Source organism: Rhea pennata, chromosome 1 (assembly GCF_028389875.1).
Source record: "Rhea pennata isolate bPtePen1 chromosome 1, bPtePen1.pri, whole genome shotgun sequence".
Lineage (NCBI taxonomy): Eukaryota > Metazoa > Chordata > Aves > Rheiformes > Rheidae > Rhea > Rhea pennata.
In genome coordinates, this window is record NC_084663.1 from 155,875,784 (window position 1) to 155,895,147 (window position 19,364).

A 19,364-nucleotide genomic window follows, 5' to 3' on the forward strand; every position below is an offset into this window, starting at 1 on the left:
TCTACTTTTTCAAAATTCCTCACAAACAGCCTTCCTTTTTTGTTCTTTAGCCTAAATCCATTTATTATCTATAATGATTTGACAAGCAAGTGCATTTCAGTGTCTGGTTTGTTTGTAAAGTGTTCATTTCTTGAACTGCTGAAACTAGTTATTTGTGATGGGTGATTGTTCACTGAAGTCAAAAAATATTATTTTCTGCTTCCAGATTTTGGCTTGGAACTTATAACGCGGAAACAGAATGAATTCCAAACAGTGAATTAATAAATCTGCTTAACTAATAATACATCTGTATTATGATATTATTTATCATTTAAAAAAGCAATAACATTTTGATTTTGATCACTCTGACTAGGTATCCATGCATACAAATACAATACTGATATATAAAGCTATCATCGACTATGCACTTTCTGAAAAGTGTTTTTTTCAATAGTTCCCTGCAGGAACAAGATTTTAATTTATTTAGGTGAGCAAAACTACTAAGGTCACCAAACCTTTGTTCAGTGTTATAGCTATGTTTTTGTATATGAAAGTTGACCATATTTTCCTGTGATACTATCATTCCTGCATCATATCTTGTCTAAAAGCAAGGACTGTATCCCTTTTTCAGATATGGAGTGCCTATAGTTCTGTTGATGTCAATCTTATTCCTTCACTAAATGGACAAATCAAAGATAAGATATTTAGCTAAATACATTGATTTACTTTATGCATGTGGTTGCCCTGATACCTCAATAATCCAGCTGTCTCTCTTCTCTCCCTGTATGTTTCCTCCTTGCAAAAAAGAGTAAAAATAAAGATAGTAAAACATGAAGGTTTTTGCATCCTGTGAGATTGGTCTGACAAGTTTCTGACTAGCGATTGTTCAATAATTATTCAAAGGCTTTCAATGTCTCTCAAAATAGCAGAAAACAATTTCTTCTTTTTTTTTTCTTGTATGTACATTATTATATTTATCTAATACACACAAATAAAGTCAACATACACACAAGATCATATTATGCAGCAGAAATTAAAAATTTAAGAAGCCCCAAAACTGTTTGTTGGTATTTTTTTCCTTTTGGTAGCTTTTTGGTGACTTGACTTAAATTCACAAAATATCTATTAACAAAAATGATGCTTCAGTTAGAGTGAAAATTACTAGAGATTTCTTCTTGATTTTTGAAATGCCTTTGGCAGTTGTGTATTCTTATGTTTTATTTATAGGTTATATATCTTTCCCAGTATTATGTCCCAGTTTGGTTCAGTTCATGTAAGGAGTTTCTTTGTCTTTTTTTTTTTTTTTTTTTTTTTTTTAATCAAAGATATCATAAAATGAAAAGCCCTGGAAAAGCAGCTTTCTATAGCCCCTCTTTGCTCTCCATGGAATGTAATCCAAAACATATTGACTTGAATCCTGAGACCATGCATATTTTGAAGGAGTATGAATTTGGTGTTAGAAACCATTACTTAATGTGAAATCTGGAGAATTTTCTCTGCCTCTGGCTGTCTGACACTTGATATTCCTACCCTGTTACCCCTTGTCTTTTGTCTAAATAATGTTAGAAAAAGTCCAATATAAGAGCAAAGATCAGAATTAAAGAAGCAGCCGGAAAACAGTATCAGAATTTCACTTATAATCTGACTGAATGTATAGCATCTTAAAATACAAAACAGAAAATATATGAGGGATACCAGAAAATATTACTTAAAAATGTGCCTTTATGAATTTTTCACTGGCTTCTATGTTTTATGAATTTTACTGGTCAAAGTAACATGTATCAACTATATGTTGTAATACTATCTTTTGAGCTACACTTCCCTTTAGAGAAGAGGGATGGGACTTAGGAGTTTAGTAGTGAGTCACTTTACACAGTTTTGAACATTTTCCTGGACTTCATTACGTAAGGCAGAATGGCCTTTATCCAAGTGAACGTACAGGCACAAACACAATCTGTTGGTGCCTAAGTGTGACCATTGTTGCATGATAGGCATCTGAAAGGTTACAGGAGATGATGTCATTCTAGGATTTGGGGAGGGTTTTTTTAACTTTTTTGTTTTGTTTTGGAACAACATCACCTGCTTAAGAATAAATGCTGTCTTTTGATAAAGATTGTGCTAACAGGGAAAGACAAACATTTTGTTGTCTTAACCAATGTTATCAAACAAGGTCTTCTACATCTTTTATCAGTGACCCATAATTTGCTGAAGCCACTATAAAGACTTCCCATAAATGTCAGTTAGGTTCCATTGCTGCAGTGAGAAAGAGTTTCTTTATTATTCCAGAAATTAGAGTTACTCATCTGTCTCAACATGCCATAAAACTATGTAAGAAAGATAAGAATATTCTGTTGATGCTTGAATCTAGGATGTATTGTTTTCTAGGTTGCTAGGTTGCAAATAAGAAGTATTGGCATGCAAGAAAAGGGACAGGAGTATTTCATTTAAAAAAAAAACAGTTTTAATAAGGAAAATGTAGGAGTCTCCCTCTTATTTTTCACAGATTTCTAGGGATCAAGTCAACACAGTAATTGATACTGTGCAATTCAGAACAGATGTTATATAAGAGCTGTGTTAAATAAAAAGCAATTTTAATTACAGAAATAGAAAGAGCATGAAAAACTACCCTCACAATGATCATGTACAATATATTTTCTGTTTCAATAAGATGGGAACATTGCAACATTTACTAGACATGAAAAATTTAATGTATGTAATATTTTCCCCATTCAGATGAGCAATATTCATCTGACAATTTCAGCTCACACACTGAAAATGATATGGAAAGTATTATTAACAAAAAACAACTAAAACTTTAAACTATTATATATATAATAAATATTAACAGGAACATTTACTATGACTATGAATCTTTGCATTTAACCATTAACATTCTTTAAAATATGAAACATTTTGTTTTTATTAAAGCTTAGTTGCAGAATGCATATTATACTCAACATGGAAGTCAACATACACTGTCATTGATGGTTTCATCCTTCGTTAAGATGTGCGTGCTTTAAGAGTCTAAAGATCAACATTTGAGATTTGCTGGTAGATAGGGTAGAACCAATCAAAAATTATACCATCCAGTGTATAAGAAGGAATACTTGCTGATCAAAGACATGAAATATCTGCTTTGTTATTAGGAAAATTAGGAAAATTTCAGTAAATTACAGTTCCAAATCACAGACTTCTGATATTTAAGCTAAAGAAGCCTCCTTCCACTACCATCAATTCTAAGGTCCCCGAAAGAGACTTTGGAGCTCTGGATCTGCTTAATCAGGTCAATCATGGGACTTAGGCAAAGGATATTGTGTAGTGAATGGTATACAGAAACAGGAAATCAGTTCAAGTACTTTCTGTTGGGTATATATCTTTAGGTATGTAAAATCTTGATTTGTGTAAACCCTTTGGTACCTAGAACATCTAAGAAGCCTGAGTAAGGTGGATGAGATTACACTGGTTCTTTGCTGTGAAAGCAGGCAGTTAGATCATGTCTCTACTAGTAAGCAAGAATGTACACTTACTGGGAGCAGTCCCTGGAACATGACTTTTCCTAAAACATGGTTGAGCACTCCTCGGAACTGTGCTAGTTAGCATAGGCCAAAACCGTGGAGGCAGTGAGCTAACACAAGGCGTAGGTGAGCCAGTGCTCAAATCTTGCTCTAACCCTATTTTTCTTCCTTATTCAGGTGCACATCCCTAGGGTCTCATATGCTGCTTCTTGGAGTTGTTGGAGCATTCCATAGCTGTAATCTGGCCTACAAACCTAAGGTTTAATTTTGAAGAAGCCAGAGCATGGGTATAGAAATGCTGATAAATATCAGTATCTTACTCCAGAATGTGTCACGACATAACTGCATATCAAGACAGAACATATTGAAAATCTCAGTTTTTCTGAAGTCTGACAGCAAAAAAGAGTATAGTTTCCCAAAATGGGGCCAGTATATTAAAAATCTTAACAGAAATTGCAAGACAGAAAGAGAGAAGTTACAATAAAAAGGATACAGAGTAGGAGGTCCTTATCTGAGAAAGATCTCAGAAAGAGGTATAATCATACAATCTTAAAACATAGGGACAGTAGTTCAAACGTACTTTTCAGTCAAAGCCTAAGAGCTTGTGGAAAGATCAGAGCAGGAAGATGATGTGTATGAACTGGTAATGGATACATAAAAGTGTGCATGGAAGCCCATGATCAGGCTATTTACTTCTGTTCTTGAATAAACATTAATTTCCTGCTTACATAGACACACAAGTTTATCTGTTATCTTGTTGCCTAGTATTAGGTGCTGTTCAATACACATACAAGTTGATGTAAATTTTTAAATATGATTCATAAGCTGTCTATTACTCTTAGACCAATTCTATTTTATAAAGAATAAATGTGTGTCCATTTTAAATGTGTCTAGAGTGTTAGAGATCAAAATGAAACATTTGTGAAGATTTATCTGCTATTAGAGCCAGAGTTCCTATCTCTAACCAGTAGATTATGCTCGCTGACTAATTAAAAATGGAAAAAAAAAACAATTACTTTACTTTTCTTTCGTTGTTGCAAATGTCAATAGAGGAACAGAACCATTAAAGTACGGTGGGGTAAGCAGTCAACACTAGGAAAACCAACTGCTGCTTAGATGTAGTTTAAGAACAAAAAGTACACACACCACCTAAACTTCTGTCTCATTAATCATTTATTGCAGATAAGACCCCCATGTAAACAATTAAAATTGAATTTGTAATGAAAACGTTCTTGTTCTACAGAGTGCAATAGGTAAAAGCTACTATAAAGAGGTAATCATAAACCACAGATTAGTGATAATGGGTTCACTTTATCACCTAGCAACATCACCCATACCTGCTGCCACTTCAAACAAGCTAAAGTAAAAGTTTTGTGATTCTAGAAGTACTAAACTAGAATTAATTACACAACTTCTACTAACACTAAAAAAAGAATGCAACTGATAAAATGGAATGTGATGAAATTGTACCAAATCCATCGCTAAATTACTCTTTTCAGATATCAGTTTTTGAACTTTCAGTGCTAAAAATTGTGCTTTATTAAAAACAGGTAGAGAAAGAAGGAAAATAATCAGCTAACTATACTGCTTTTCAGCTCTTGATAAAAGAAATGAAGTTACTAAGCTTTTCATATATTTCTGAATGAATGCAGAAAGGAAATTCTCATTATATAACAATCCAGATAGCAACAATCTAGCCAGTAAATAATGTACTTCAAAATAGATAAGTGGAAAATAAAAATGGGAAACAAACAAGTTGCTCTTGAACTTAGTCAAACAGGCATATCATCACTTTGGTTGCCTGGTGTCCAATCTACTTTTATATGATCACACATGTGAAGCACTTCTGTGTTTCAAAGACTCAGTTTAACCCTTATGCTCAAAAGAGAAGTGGTTAAAGAAATTGAAGGCAATGTATTTTGTTCTCTGTTTAAATGACAGTGATGATGATGATGATGGTAATAATCACAGCTTTTGCTGCTATAGCTACAAAGTGTCAGATGACAACTTTAACACTTCCGTTTTGCCCTTAAATGTAAATGCGGTCCCTCAGTGCTGTAGATTTATCCCCTAGTCTGCAGCTGTTGTTGTTCACGCACCCTAATGGGTATTTGAACGCTGTGGACTGGAAAGAGCTTTATTTGAAGAGTAGTGTCATCTATCATGACCCAAAGGTTTAGCTTTACATGATAGAAAGAACAAAGCAGGCCTAAATTCAATTTGAAATTCTTTTTTTTGCATTCATATTCTTATTTTTCCCCCAAAAATAGTTTCAGAGTTAGGACCATAGTTTATTTATGAAGGTACAGTGCTAGAAAGGTGTGGTGCATGCATGCGTGCGTGCGTGCATGCGTGCGTGCGTGTGTGTAAAGAAAAGGTTCAGCTGAGACAGGTACTTATCTATAAACAAAGGTAAAACATTAGCATTAGCTTAGCCCTGATTGACTGTTGCTTTTAAATGGCAATAATTTTAAATAGCTTGGCTGAAGCTTTCCTTTTTTAAGTGAGAGAGTAGCTAAACTTACGAATTTGTTTTACTCAGTTTCTCAGAGTTTAATTTCAGAAGTAATATTAATGTAAATATTCTGTACAATATGTACTTCTAATAATGACAGTGCTATTGTCATCCACCTATTCTTCCAATTCTTCTCTTTTTCCAGACTGTCTACAAAGCCTGGCTCTGTTCCCAGTATTTTGAAGTCACACAGTTTCACTGCAGCAACAGAATTCCTTGCAAGCAATACTGTTTGGAGGTTCAGACAAGGTGTCCCTTTATATTACCTGACAACGATGATGTCATCTATGGAGGACTATCAAGTTTCATCTGTACAGGTATAGTACAGAAAAGCTCATCTTACTTATTGTCGTAAGTTTAAATGTGGAGGAGAATGTGGATGATGTTTCCTCTGGTAGCTTTAACTACAAGATCCAGAAAGCTTTTCTCATGGCAAAGATTCTCAAAGGTGCTAGAATTTGAGTGCAGATTTAGTAAGGCAAATTTTCGCTACAGCTTTCCATAGTCATTAACTTTGAAAAACAAAATTACTAAAATAAATTTTTTTCTGACTCAAACAGAGAGGTCTCAGGTACCTCGCACTTCTATGTGCTCAGCACTGACTGAATATTCATTCATATAAAACTTTAGCTTACATCAAAGTCATTTGTAGGATCTTGGTGCCTATAATACCATCCCACAATCTCAAAGATATTTAGGCACTTTATTCCCATTAAACCAATCAAAAGAGATTTCAGCACTTGGATCATTTGACAGCCTGGCCTGAATATCTAAAATTAGGCATCATCCACCTTAAATCAGGGCTGCACAGGAAAGAGCTTGACACTAAATGAGTTGTTCGGTGTCGGCTAGTTAAAAATAGAGTAAACAATAAAATGTCAGGAGTATTCCTTACCAGGTAGGCATAGTCACTGTGGCAAATCACTTCACCTTCCACCCTGTGTTTGGATTTTGGTGGGTTTCGGATAGCAAGATGTTTACTCTTGTCCCACTTCAATCTTGATTCAGTCTACTGCACAAAATCCAGCAATATCTATCCATATGCAAAGGATAGCATAATGAAATGTAAGCTGAATTCTGATTCAATAGTCATCAATAGAGTAATAGTGCTCAGCACTTGTCTTCAATGCATTTCATAAATATTAATTCCCTTCCAATATGAATATAGAATAAACAAATGACGATTATTTTCTAGTTTAAGGTAGGACAAGCTGAAGTAAGAGATAGAGGGCATTTTTACTTAATATACATTTATACATATAAAAGGGTGTGTTTGTGTGTGTGTGTGTGTGTGTGTGTGTCTGTATGTGTTTGTGTGTGTGGGTGCTTCTATACATATGTGTGTGCACACTTGCACATGCATACAAGGTCAAAGAATAAAAAGCCAATAAACAGAAACATATTAGTAATTATTTTAGAATATCTCTTAAGAAATACTTACACATTTCCTCATTCCATCTTCTAGTTCATCTCCAAGTCCAGATTCATTCTTAAAACCTAAAAAATTGACTTTTCAAAGATTCAGAGATTCTTGACAGTCAATATCTCCAAGTTAAAGATAAAAAGGAGATTTAGGGAAGGATTAAATTCACTTTACTGAAGATAGTAATGCAAGTGTCTACATATGAACTCTATGACCAAGCTCCTACTACAGTCAATGAGGACGTGGTATAAACAGCTAGCAGACCTGAGAGCTTTTTAATTCATCTTAGGTGGACAACTACATCTGTTAGCTAACTGGCTCTCTAGACCCTGCTAACTATATTGTCTACACATTTTTGGCTGTAGCTGACTTTAGTCACTAAGCTCTTATTGCAGGCATTTAAAATTAGGGCAATTTGAAACTTAGACTCAGCAGCACACTAACCCATGGTTCCTTGTTTTTTCTTGTGTCAGGCAGCTCAGCATCAGGGGGACGGAGCACATACCCACAGAAACATAGGAAGCAGAATATTGATGCCAGGCAGTAGTATGCAAGCAAAAATGCTGAGGAGTTATGAGGTTACAGTTCAAACTTTTGCCAGGGTACAGACGCCTAGCCACCACCTTTTTAAATCAGTAACATAGTGTAAAAACAATTCTTGCCACAGAACACTGAGAATTTAAACTAATGCTTTCTGTGTGACTAAAGATTTAAACTTTTCTGCAGCTTAATGAAACCAGAATTTTTTTATGCAAACTCAAGTGTGCCTAACACTAACAATCTGGAAATTCTCTAACTCAGCATAGCTTGTGACCTGACAGTTCAGCTGAATTTCTTTTGCAGAAAATTCCTGAAAGCAAGTGTCTTATATCTTGAGGGATCTTTTCTCCTGCTGTACTTCTGTGAATACCTGACCAGTAGATCTGTTTTGGTAATTTCTCGTTGTTGATCCTGCTGTTACTGAGTTGTATGAAGTTTATTAGCAAAACAGAGAGTTGGGTTGAAGGTATTTCTGTTTGGGATTTAGATGTTATAACTGGTTGTCTGGTGTCCTTATTTGACTAAAGTCAAGCTGGCTCTTGAGCTCCACTACCGGAGATAAGTAAATTTTGCATTCGAGGATTATTTATGAACTGTATTTTGCCACAAATTCTCATTCATTTAAATCAGGCCTGACCATCTCTTTTCCTCCTGATTGTGATAATATCCCACAAAGAGCAGAATCCTACTGGTTCTTTTTCAAAATGTTGACTTACATTTTTGGAGAGATTCAGCAGGAACTGAGTTAGGTTGTGCTAGAATGAGATTTTTTTTCCCTGCTATAAAACAAATGAAAGGCTGGCTAAGGAATATTGTTAATTATAAAATATTATCTGGAGAGGAAGGACATCTGCCTATGAGATGATTTCTTTCTGTTAAATTTCAGGAATCTGGGGATTTTTTTTAAAAAAACAATAACATCTTAGAAGCAACAGTTTTATACTGAGGACTTCTCTTCCTCCTCTCCATGGTAACAGACTATTTCCTCTAAGGTCCAGTAGAGATTTAGGTTAATGGAAAGACAGAGGATTGATTCCTATAAAATGTTTTAATGCATTGTGGAAAGCAAGTAAGATAAAAAGGTGCACTGGTTATAGCTGTTTTTATTTGATGTTGAATACAGCACAGAGCACAGGATGTAAATATAAACGTTACACGCTGTTTTCCAATTGCAGCTAGATAAGAGGTTAGGTTGCTGTTGTGATATCAAATTTTTACCTTCCCTTTATAGCCGCAGACTGATTTGTAGTAGCAGGGCAGAGACACCTAGTGGAAACATAGGGACGAATCAGCATTGATGATAATAAGCTGGGTCACTTTCCTTTGAAAATATTATTTATCTCACTGTGAAATGAATAAATATCAAACCAGCTTAAAAACAGTAGGAAACTATGACAGAAAATCCACTTTTTTTTTCCTTTAGGGCAGGATTTTCTGGAGGATGGAGGCAGTAAAAAAAGTACTGGAGACTTTTTAAAAGGAATAATAACAGCAGTTTTATCCCTCCTTGGAGAGTCCATGAAATAAGAAAAGAGTATAAAACTGCCCATTTTTCCTCCACAAGTAACTTTAAAATCATTGTGATCTTAGAAATCCTAATTGGATGTATTTTAAAATGCTTCAGAAAAGGAAATATAGTTATATGGAGACTTACTACAGGTGACAGGTTGCAGACACAATTGCTGCTAAGAAACGCATGTGGCAGGGGTATACTTGTTCTTTTCTGGTCCTTTGGCATCATTAAATCAAATCCAGCAGGATTTTAAGAAACATGAAGGTTGTAGTTTATAATATGAATTAATAATGACTTTTGAACTCCCATAGGATTGGTATAATGGATAAGAAGTACTCCAGTCTGAGAAAATCTTACTTGCATAGCTCCAGTGAAAGCACATAGTGGGAACAGTGGGAATGGATGCTAGTTCTGTATCACTGGAACTTAGCTTTCAAAGAAATGCATGTGAGAATTGGGAAAATTGTGGTGCAAAAGAAAGCACCTGGGTCATTAATCAAAACAATCAGAATCACAGCATGGTTCTGCTTATGGAGAACTTGCAGTTAGCTAGAAAGAAAAGTTTTTTTTTTTTTTTTTTTTTGTTTGTTTTTTTTTTTCCCCTTCTAGGAAATAGAAAGAAAGAAGTGTCTGGGTTTTTCCATCAGGCACTGTTCTGGAACACTCTGTTTTTCATGTTCATTAAAATTGAATGTTTGCTATCAGTTTAGACCTTCGGAGTTTATACCCATTTGATAAAAAATTATAGTAGTTCTAGCTAACATTTCTTTATGCAGCTTGTATATCTAGAATTGCCTGTTCAAAATACAAAGCTTTATTTAGGGATAATAATACTATTTAGGTATACATGCACACATACCAGATTGCAACAAGTGTGTCCCATGCAAAGTTCCAGGAAAAGTATTTGACTTCTGTGAAAACAGCATGAATACCAGTGGGGCTGTCTTCTTTCATAGATTAGTCATCTTCTTATTCCCTCCCCTCCCCCCCCCCCCCCCCCCAATGTGAATGGTATATGTGAAAGATTTCTTTCACACATGCTCCTGGAGTGTGAAAAGAAAAATGAAAAATGGATGGCTGCCTATGCACAGAGTTCTGAGACTACTAATACCTCACAATTCTTGCTTTTCCCATGTCTTTCACTGAAATGTGGTCCAGCAGCTCGTCTGTAAACTGGTCCAGCCCATGATCTGCTTCTGTCTGGCTTGCTGCTATCTCCCAACAGAGACAGAGAGAGAATGCAGAGACCGCAAATGCTTCCATCACAGCCAAAATCATCCTCCCAGGCCTGCAGTTTGCTCAGCTCAGAAAACATGAAGGCTCAGTCCCCGTCCCATGAGCAACAGAGAAGACCAGTGAGAGAGGAGAAGCGATCACTTCTCCCCCATGTACTTGGCTCTTCCTTGAGTAGCTGGGATATGCCATGGCCACCGACACAACAGCTGTGTCTACATTAGCATTCTAGCTCAGGTCACAAATGCACTTTTGAAGTAAATCTCCTGTTCATACTCCCTGCTGTTTGGTTTGCACTCAGGAGTGGTCTCGGGGGGTGTAAGACTTCTGGATGAAACTAAACCAACCCTCTGGATAAAAATAAACTGGAAGATGTGCTGCAAGTCTACATCTAGCACACTCCAACCACTAATGAACATTTGGTCCATAGGATCAGATCAGAGAGACCGAAGTAAAGCCTCTAAAAATGCATTAGTTCCAACGGCTTTGTTCTACATATTTTTTCTGCACTTACACAAAACAACTTGTTAACAAAGACACAGTCAATCCCGATTGCTGGAGAACAGTCTCAAAATTGCTATCCACATGCCAAGTCTGGACCATATTAGAGTTCAAAATTAGAGCTATCTGTATTGCTAAAGGCTTTGTTTGCCTTGAACAAGATTTTTGGCCTCTTTATGCTTTGTGGTATACAGGGGCCATCAGCCAGAAGCAAATATCAGGCAGCAAATCCCAACCATGTCCTCGCACTCTCTACCCCTAGAATAGATTTTAGGGAATTTAATTGAGCATTTGAGTTCATTTGTCAAGGACAAGAGGGGAATATGGTGAATAGCAGTACAGAAGTGATGTGTTACGTTAGTGTTGTCTAACACTAGCATGGTACCCTCAGGAATTTCCTTGGACCAATATCATCAGAATAGGACTGCTGCCACCAAGAGGAGAATCATATTTCTCTGTCTTCTTTCCTGTGCTGAGAGTAATGTTTAAATTGGAAGAGGAAAATAAGGGAAGAGAGAGGATGGGAAAACAGATAATTCAGGTGCTTTGAATCTCTCAGATCTTTCCATTGGCTACATACTAATTTAGGCTCTTAACTTCATATGTTCTCAATTGCTTGGAAGGCATAGTGTGAATACTCTCCCATATATCTTTTTTTTTCAAATATAAATAACATAAGTTTAATCGATCTGTGCAAAGTAGCAGTTCTTCAGAAACTCCTCCCCTTTCACTGTGACGAATAGTATTCATCACAGATAAAACTGACAGTGCTGTTTGATACGATACAGTGATATTTCTATGAATGTAGTGAGAATTATTACACAGATCTAATTCTCACCAATCTGTAGAAGGGGTTAGCTGACTAACAAAGTTCAGCAAAGATGTTGTGAAGAATTCTTTAAATTGCAGCTACATCTCAAGGGGAGGATATGTATCTGTGTTTTACCAGAGCTATGTTTACCAGAGCTGTGTTTAGCTATGAAATGTTTGCTCCAAAAGAGCCTTCCTAATTTCAACAAAATCTGAAAAACAATTTCTTTAAGAAATTGTGATATATGGCTTACCTCACCACCTATCCTTTCTTTGCAGTACAGTTCAAGAAGAGATAATTTCTGAATTCAATCTGCTTTCTATTGTTCTTTTCACACTCCAAAAAATATATATGCCTGATACAAATTCTTACTCTAAAAATAACTCATAATGATGTGTCATTTGCCTCCTGCCTACACCTCTTAGTAGGTCCTAAAATATCAGAGCATTAAGCTAACACAGACAGCAGGACAAATCCCATTTATGTTTGACAAGCATAATTTAAATCGTTACTAGCGATGGATCTGCTTACAAGGAAAATTTGACATGGCTTTATAGTAGAATCTGGCAACTAAATAACTCATTTTTTTTAATCCAGCCTTCATCTAGAAACGTGAATATTGGGGCTTTCCCTTAAGGAAGCCCCATGGCATAATTGCTCTATTAGCTGCAAACCCATTATTCTTCATTAAAAATAACTGAGGTAATTAACCTATTGATGTCCCTGAACTTTCTAAGGCAACCCAGTGCCTATGACCTTTTCTTTTCCTATCATGTGCTTTCATCAACAGCCAGAGAATCAAAAGCCAGAGGTGCAAAAAGCCAAATGCCTGCTAGAAGCAAACTGCCTGACCCTTCTCCTGTATCTCAACATAACACTGAGCTAAAAAAAAACCCGTTGTTTAACTGTGAGAGGACATTCCTCTTCAACTACTTATTTTTCTGTCTTGCAGCAGCTTAGCTGGTTTTACAGGGAGAACACTGATTTACACAAGCAGAGAGACATTAATCCTATACATATTTTAGAAAAACAGTGTAGATATGATGAAGAAACACAGTAATTTTTTTCTTAAATGTTTACATATACACACAAGAAAATACTCCAGAGGCAGCTGCCTGAAATAGTCTCCAACATACAGTGATAAAACAAAATTAAAACACAACTGCCCAAATCTCCTTCAACAAGCTTATTATAAGAATAGAGTCTGAAATTCAAATCAACTTTTTAAAAAAGCTAAACAGTATTCTTCACGAGTTTAAGAATAATCTGTTTGACTAAAGGATAACTTGTTTATCTTTAAGCCTTCCTCTATGTTTCATTTCATTACTTTTTTATAATATGAAGAATATAAAATAATTGTCTAACCTGAAGCATCATAATGTGTCACAGAAACAGCAGTTTAGAAATTGAGAGGACCATCTGGATAAGATCAAAGAGAGCTGGCTTCCAAATCATCAGATTTAAGCAAGCAATGAAATCTAGTCATGTAACATATGATGTGTTTCTTTGCCTTCTGTGGTTAGAAAATGCTAATATTGAACTCTCAGAAATAATTCCTCAGAAAGAGAAATGTCATATAGTATGTTGGCATTCTGTGATACAATGATGTCACTTCTGGATGGATCATTCCTGGCAGGCATAATTTACTTTATGCTTCATAACAAAATGGAGCACCCCAAACTTCTAGTGCGCTAAAAGAAGAATCCACTTACCTGGATTCTTCTTCCTCTTCATGTCTTTTTCATCAAGCAAGAAGTTTGGTATATGTCTCAAAATAAATCAGAAAACTATGTAAAAAGGACTTTAGAGTTAGACAGAAAGAAAAGGAGGGGGAAAAAATCCCAGAACAGAAATTCTTTTTATTGTTTTGGCTTTCCAAAATATTTATCACTTAAATTGCACCAGTATATCAAACAGACCAGTTTCCTTTGATGGTGAAAGGAAGATGCAGATTACTATGACTCCATGGTATAGTTCCTTCTGTACCAAAGAAGCCAAGTGGTCAAACCCAGATTAACTGACAGATCCAGCTATATGCATGGTTAACATCCTGACTGCACTGGGGTGAGACCTACAAATGCAACATCTTTTGCATGCTAATGTCTATGCAAAAGAAATGCAGACATAAACCACAGCACTGTCTGAGTTAGCTAGTGATCTAGCTGGTCAGCAGACCCTGCATGGCACCTTTTACAATTTTTTTTCCTTTATAAGAATAAATTTGTGGTTTGTTGCTTTTCCCCCAAACCTGATGCTCATGCTGTCATACTTTTTCCTTTCAGTATGATTCAGCTAATAAGATACATGGAATTTATCTGCAGTCATGTCTCCATTAACATAATCTCTGTCAAATGAGTAGTCTTAATTCTTTTATCAGCAGTAGCAACACACACTCCCTATAGATACGGCTGCTGCGCTGCTGATCAAAATACCATATGCATGTGGAAAAGGTATCTGGTTACAGTAAAGAGATTACTTTTACGTGACCTTCACAAGTCAGGGCATATTTGCCTGCTGAGCGGTTTCATATTGCAATTAATCTTTGCAAATTCTAGATCCTTGATTAAGCTCAAGATCCAAGATTATTGATACAGATTAAAATCCTGTCTGGTAAAATACAAGAGAGGGTTAGGAAAAATTGGAGAATGGGTATCCAGAGCTGATGCAGTGAGAATTTTAGGTAAAATATGTGAAAAGCAAAGTAGAATTTCAGTCAGGAACGGTAGTCAGTCTCAGAAATATAATTATCAAACATCCAAACAGTACGGAGAAATTATGTTTGCAAGCTGAACTGTAAGGACAAAAGGAGAAATGGTGAGTATTGGTGGTTGGCTGAATAAAGGTGTCCTTTCTATTCCTTGCCCCCAACTCTGTGCAAGTATAAAAAGTTTGAATAGAAGAATTTTTTTTTTCACCTCCATATTCCAAGACTAATGTATCCAGCTTTCCAGGGCCTCTGATAAAGTCATACATTTGTAAACCTTCGACATAATAGGCTAACTGATTAGCTCAAGGAGGCCAAAATGACAGTTAAGGCTACAAAAAAAGTATGGCGGTGAAATACAATAATGAAATTTTATTATTTCAATGCAAAAGTTATCACTGAATTACTAAATATTGTGCAAGTGTCATATAAAGAGAGCTTCTGTAGTTAATTAATTATTAAATATGTAACCGAAAATTCAGAGACTAACTTCAATTGCTGAATTGAAGTACTGAGGAAATTTAATTTTACAGAAAGGAGAAAGCTCAATGCAGCTTTGAGTATGGAGTTGCACTGAATTTATTCATAATTCACTAAGTGCATATGAACAATTTAAATACCTTTTGATTGCTAACTTTTATATATAGACTTTGATTTCAAAGGAAATCTGGGTTATCCTATAACCCAGAAAGGCCAGAAATATAGTTGTAACAATAAACAAGCCTCAATAGGATCAAAGCATTAACCATTTTCTGTGTCTCTTCAATTATCACTAACAGTCTGAGCTACTGCAGTCACAGAACAGATTGCATAATTACCTGCTTTGGGTGGTATTTCCTGCATGTTGTGAAGCAGAAAAATGCACTCATACTCACAAACAAACACCAAGAGATGGGTCTCAGAAAATAAGAAGTTTGCAACGATACTACTTCATGGTGCTTGCAATAAACAAGTATTGACAAGTCCCAAAACGTAACAGAATTTCTTTTAAAAAAAATATTTAGCAATGATGTGAAAGAGAATAAATCATTTGAAAATATTGGTACCTAGCATTAAGTGTCTAGTTGAAAAACTATAAAAATGGCATGATTTCCTATAGAGTAAAACTCTGGCTTTAAAGGAAATCAAATAAGCTGTTCTCAATATCTGAACTTGGTTGAATTCAGAAAGAATTGAAACTTTTTTTGGACTTATGTATAAAATAATAGACTTGTCTACATTTGATCTGTATTTTAATATACTCAGTATACTTTTATTTTAATTTCAGATCCGTATTATGGAAATATGAATGAACGAGTTCACTTTTACCTTATTTTAAGGTTTGAGAGTTTCCTTTACAAGGTATTCACAAAGTGCAAGCGGTGTGATTCCAGGACCTAAGAATGTTATGCCTGAAATGGTAGCATTGCTTTTTGAAATTAGCATGATTGCCAAGACACTTTAGAAAAAGATCTAATTCTTCTTCCTAGAAGCAAAGTCAATTCAAAAATTATATTCATCATGCATTTTCTCTCAAAATCCTGATCCTAATATTTCAACACAGACAGGTAATTGTCTAGTAAAACCTAGAACAATCATAGAGCAAATATCTACTACAAAATTTATTCCGTTATCAGTTTGGGAAGGATATTTGTCCATTAATTTGGGCGTTCTTACATTTGACCTTTAATTAAGCATACTAAATTATTTTTTTTTAGTTTAAGTTTAAAGAAGATATGTAAGAAGCAAACAGAGCACTGGTTATATTACTGTCACATATCTTAATGCAGACAGCATTGATAATTTCCAAAATAATGATTGTGTCTTTGGAAAAGATGGAATTCCTTTAACTATTCTAAAATACAAAATTGGATCAGATTGAGTAATTTAATAAAGTTCCAAGGGCAGAAATGACCTAGCTGTACAGTAAGAAATATCAGGAGACCTAATTATTATAAGGGAAGGAAAGATTTTTCTCACCTCTGGGATAGACAGAGGAGAACATCTCAGCCAGAGAAACTTAGTTAAAATAGGGTAAATAAGTGAGCTGTGAACAGCTATGTTTGAAAAGTTTTCCTATGAAATTGTTGAATCTGTATTTGCCTAACAACAATTGGTTTGGTCTTTAGTGTCAGACTTCTCATGGACAGTGATATTAGGAGTATGTGCTCACAGGCTGAGAAAGAATTTCAAGAAGATCTTTGCAAATTTTGCAAAAATGTCCATTGTGGTTACTTGTTATTTGGTTCATCTAAAATAAGGAAAAAGTTTAAATATCATTTTTTTCTGATGGAGGAACCCAATAACTGTTTTCTAACGTCATATCTTTCCACAATCACACTCAGATTTGTACTTCTATTGAATGATCTTTTGATGCTACTTCATGTTTTGCTTCCTATTAGACTGAATGTTTAACTGGATTCAGTAATTCTTTTTATGCAAAATGGACTGAATTCAACAATTCTTATTATACAAAAATGACAAGTACCTTAAGAGCCTCAAGCTAACCCAGGGGTCTGGATTGAATAGCTTAGCCTAAAATGTGAACGTGAGGGGGAATTTCTTCACTGTGGAGTGATGGAGCACTGGCACAGGTTGCCCAGAGAGGTTGTGGAGTCTCCTTCTCTGGAGATCTTCAAGGCCCGCCTGGATGCAACCCTGTCTAACATGCTCTAGGTGACCCTGCTGAGCAGGGAGGTTGGACTAGATGATCGCCAGAGGTCCCTTCCAACCTTATTGATACTGTGATTCTGTGAAAAACATTCATTTCCTTTGAACTGCTGACATCTCCAAAACTTATTCTGCAGGATGTTAATTTTTGCTTGTGTGCACCCTACAGGGCTCTACGAAAACTATCCAACCAATGCAGAACCAGAATGCTGTGATGTCAGATGGGGACTATTACCAGATCGCCAATCCAAAGGGACTATAAAAACAAGTGGCTCAACAATGTGTCACAGGACATCACTCACAGTTTCATCAGCATCAAGACTGTGTAACAGCAGACTTAAACTGTGTGTTCTTGTATTAATTCTCTTACATACAGTACTTACAGTCTCAGCAGCACAGAACTCAACAGGACTGGGCTTTGGAGGCATAACAACTTTGGAAGATAATTCAACCAATGAAGAATAAAAGAAAGGATTCACCTTATGTGATAGAAACACATCAGGCCCAAAGGACTACGGTCTAATATAACAAATACTGAGTGCTTTGCCCTCAGATCTCTTCTTGAATGACCTTTTGGGTAAAATGAAAAAATTGGGCCACCACCCAAACAACAAGGACACATGAACACAGCTTTTTATTGACTAAAAGGCTGTACGGTGACTTAAATTTCTCACACCATTTTATACACTGTGTTTTAATGTTTGGAGTTTCTTTTTTGTTTGTTTTTTGCACTTGTTAATACAGGATTTTATTTTTGGGACAGTTTCTCAAAGCTAAATTAAGTCTTTTCTCTGTCGATATATTTCTAGTCATTGTGTGTGTTCATCTGATAGTTCTGTCTTTTATGTCCTGTCAGTTTCTATTAGAGGAATGACTGCTATGATTCCATGACATAGCAAAAAAAATAAAAAATAATAAAAAAACACCAACAAAAAAAGAACAACAAAACAAAATATAAAAAAAAACAAAAAAAGAAAAATGAAAAAAAAACAAAAAAAAAAAAAAAAAAAAATCAAACAAACCTGACTGTCCTCTTACCCATGGGAACCATTCATCTCCTTTCCCCTCCCCATCTCCCTCGGCAGACAACATACATTTGCTTCTGTCTGTGTAATCACAATGAATGGGCACACTATTCCAGTGTGCCTCTGCCACTGTTGCCACTGTTGACTGAGCAAACCCAAAAGGAGCATGAAGGGGGTTCCTTTTAGTTGAACAAATAAGTGCTCTCCTTATAAGGTGGGATCGGACAGTTAAAAATTGTTTATGTAAAGAAGTATATAACAAACTGTTGCTCCAATACCCGTTTTGAAGAAGTCCAGTCCTTTCTCACTGGTCAGTTGAACAGGAGCAGCCTTTTCTAGATATGATGTGTAAAACCAGTTATGCTCAGCAAGTTGAATAGTTGGGAAGCCTTCATATTGGAGGTAAAGGATTGGCATTCATTGTGAATTACGTTTTGAGTTTCTCCTGCTGTCACATAACCAGCAGCTTTACATATGGAATGGGAGCAAAGAGCTTCCAAAATTCAAGGCTTTTTGTCTCAGCAAAATTACACTAGAAGCCTTCGAGCATCTACAACACAAAGTATCTATTCGGTTTTGATTAAATTGTTTTTTTTTCTAATATATATGTGTTGTTGAAAGCTACTTTAGTTATTAAGGGCGCACAAGAATGTGTTAGCACAGATAAAGAAACTATTTTGTTTAAAATATTTAGGACAACCGTTTTAATAAATGTGCAATAAAACAGTAAAGAATATACTAGGATATGAGTAGTCAAGAGAAAAGATTGTAATCTGATTGCTGTTTTTTCATTGTTTGGGGTGATTTTTATTTTGTTTATTTTTATTTTTGTGGGAACATTTCACCTGCTGAGTGTATGAGAATTTGCTTTTTAAAAAGGCTTTTTAGAGTTTACAGTAGAATCAATGGAAGGAAAAGTTAATAAGGGCTGTTTTTAAAAACTTTACATTCCTTCC

At 35.5% G+C, this 19,364-nt stretch overlaps 1 protein-coding gene across 1 annotated transcript in view; it reads left to right on the forward strand.

The window, feature by feature from the left end:
- NALF1 (NALCN channel auxiliary factor 1) overlaps window positions 1–17,848 on the forward strand; it is a 475,762-nt gene extending 457,914 nt beyond the window's left edge. The window contains exons 2-3 of the mRNA XM_062575600.1: window positions 6,155–6,326; window positions 17,553–17,848. Coding sequence (XP_062431584.1) covers window positions 6,155–6,326; window positions 17,553–17,848 — 468 coding nt within the window. The remainder of the gene's footprint in view (window positions 1–6,154; window positions 6,327–17,552) is intronic.
- Window positions 17,849–19,364: the final 1,516 nt, after the last annotated feature.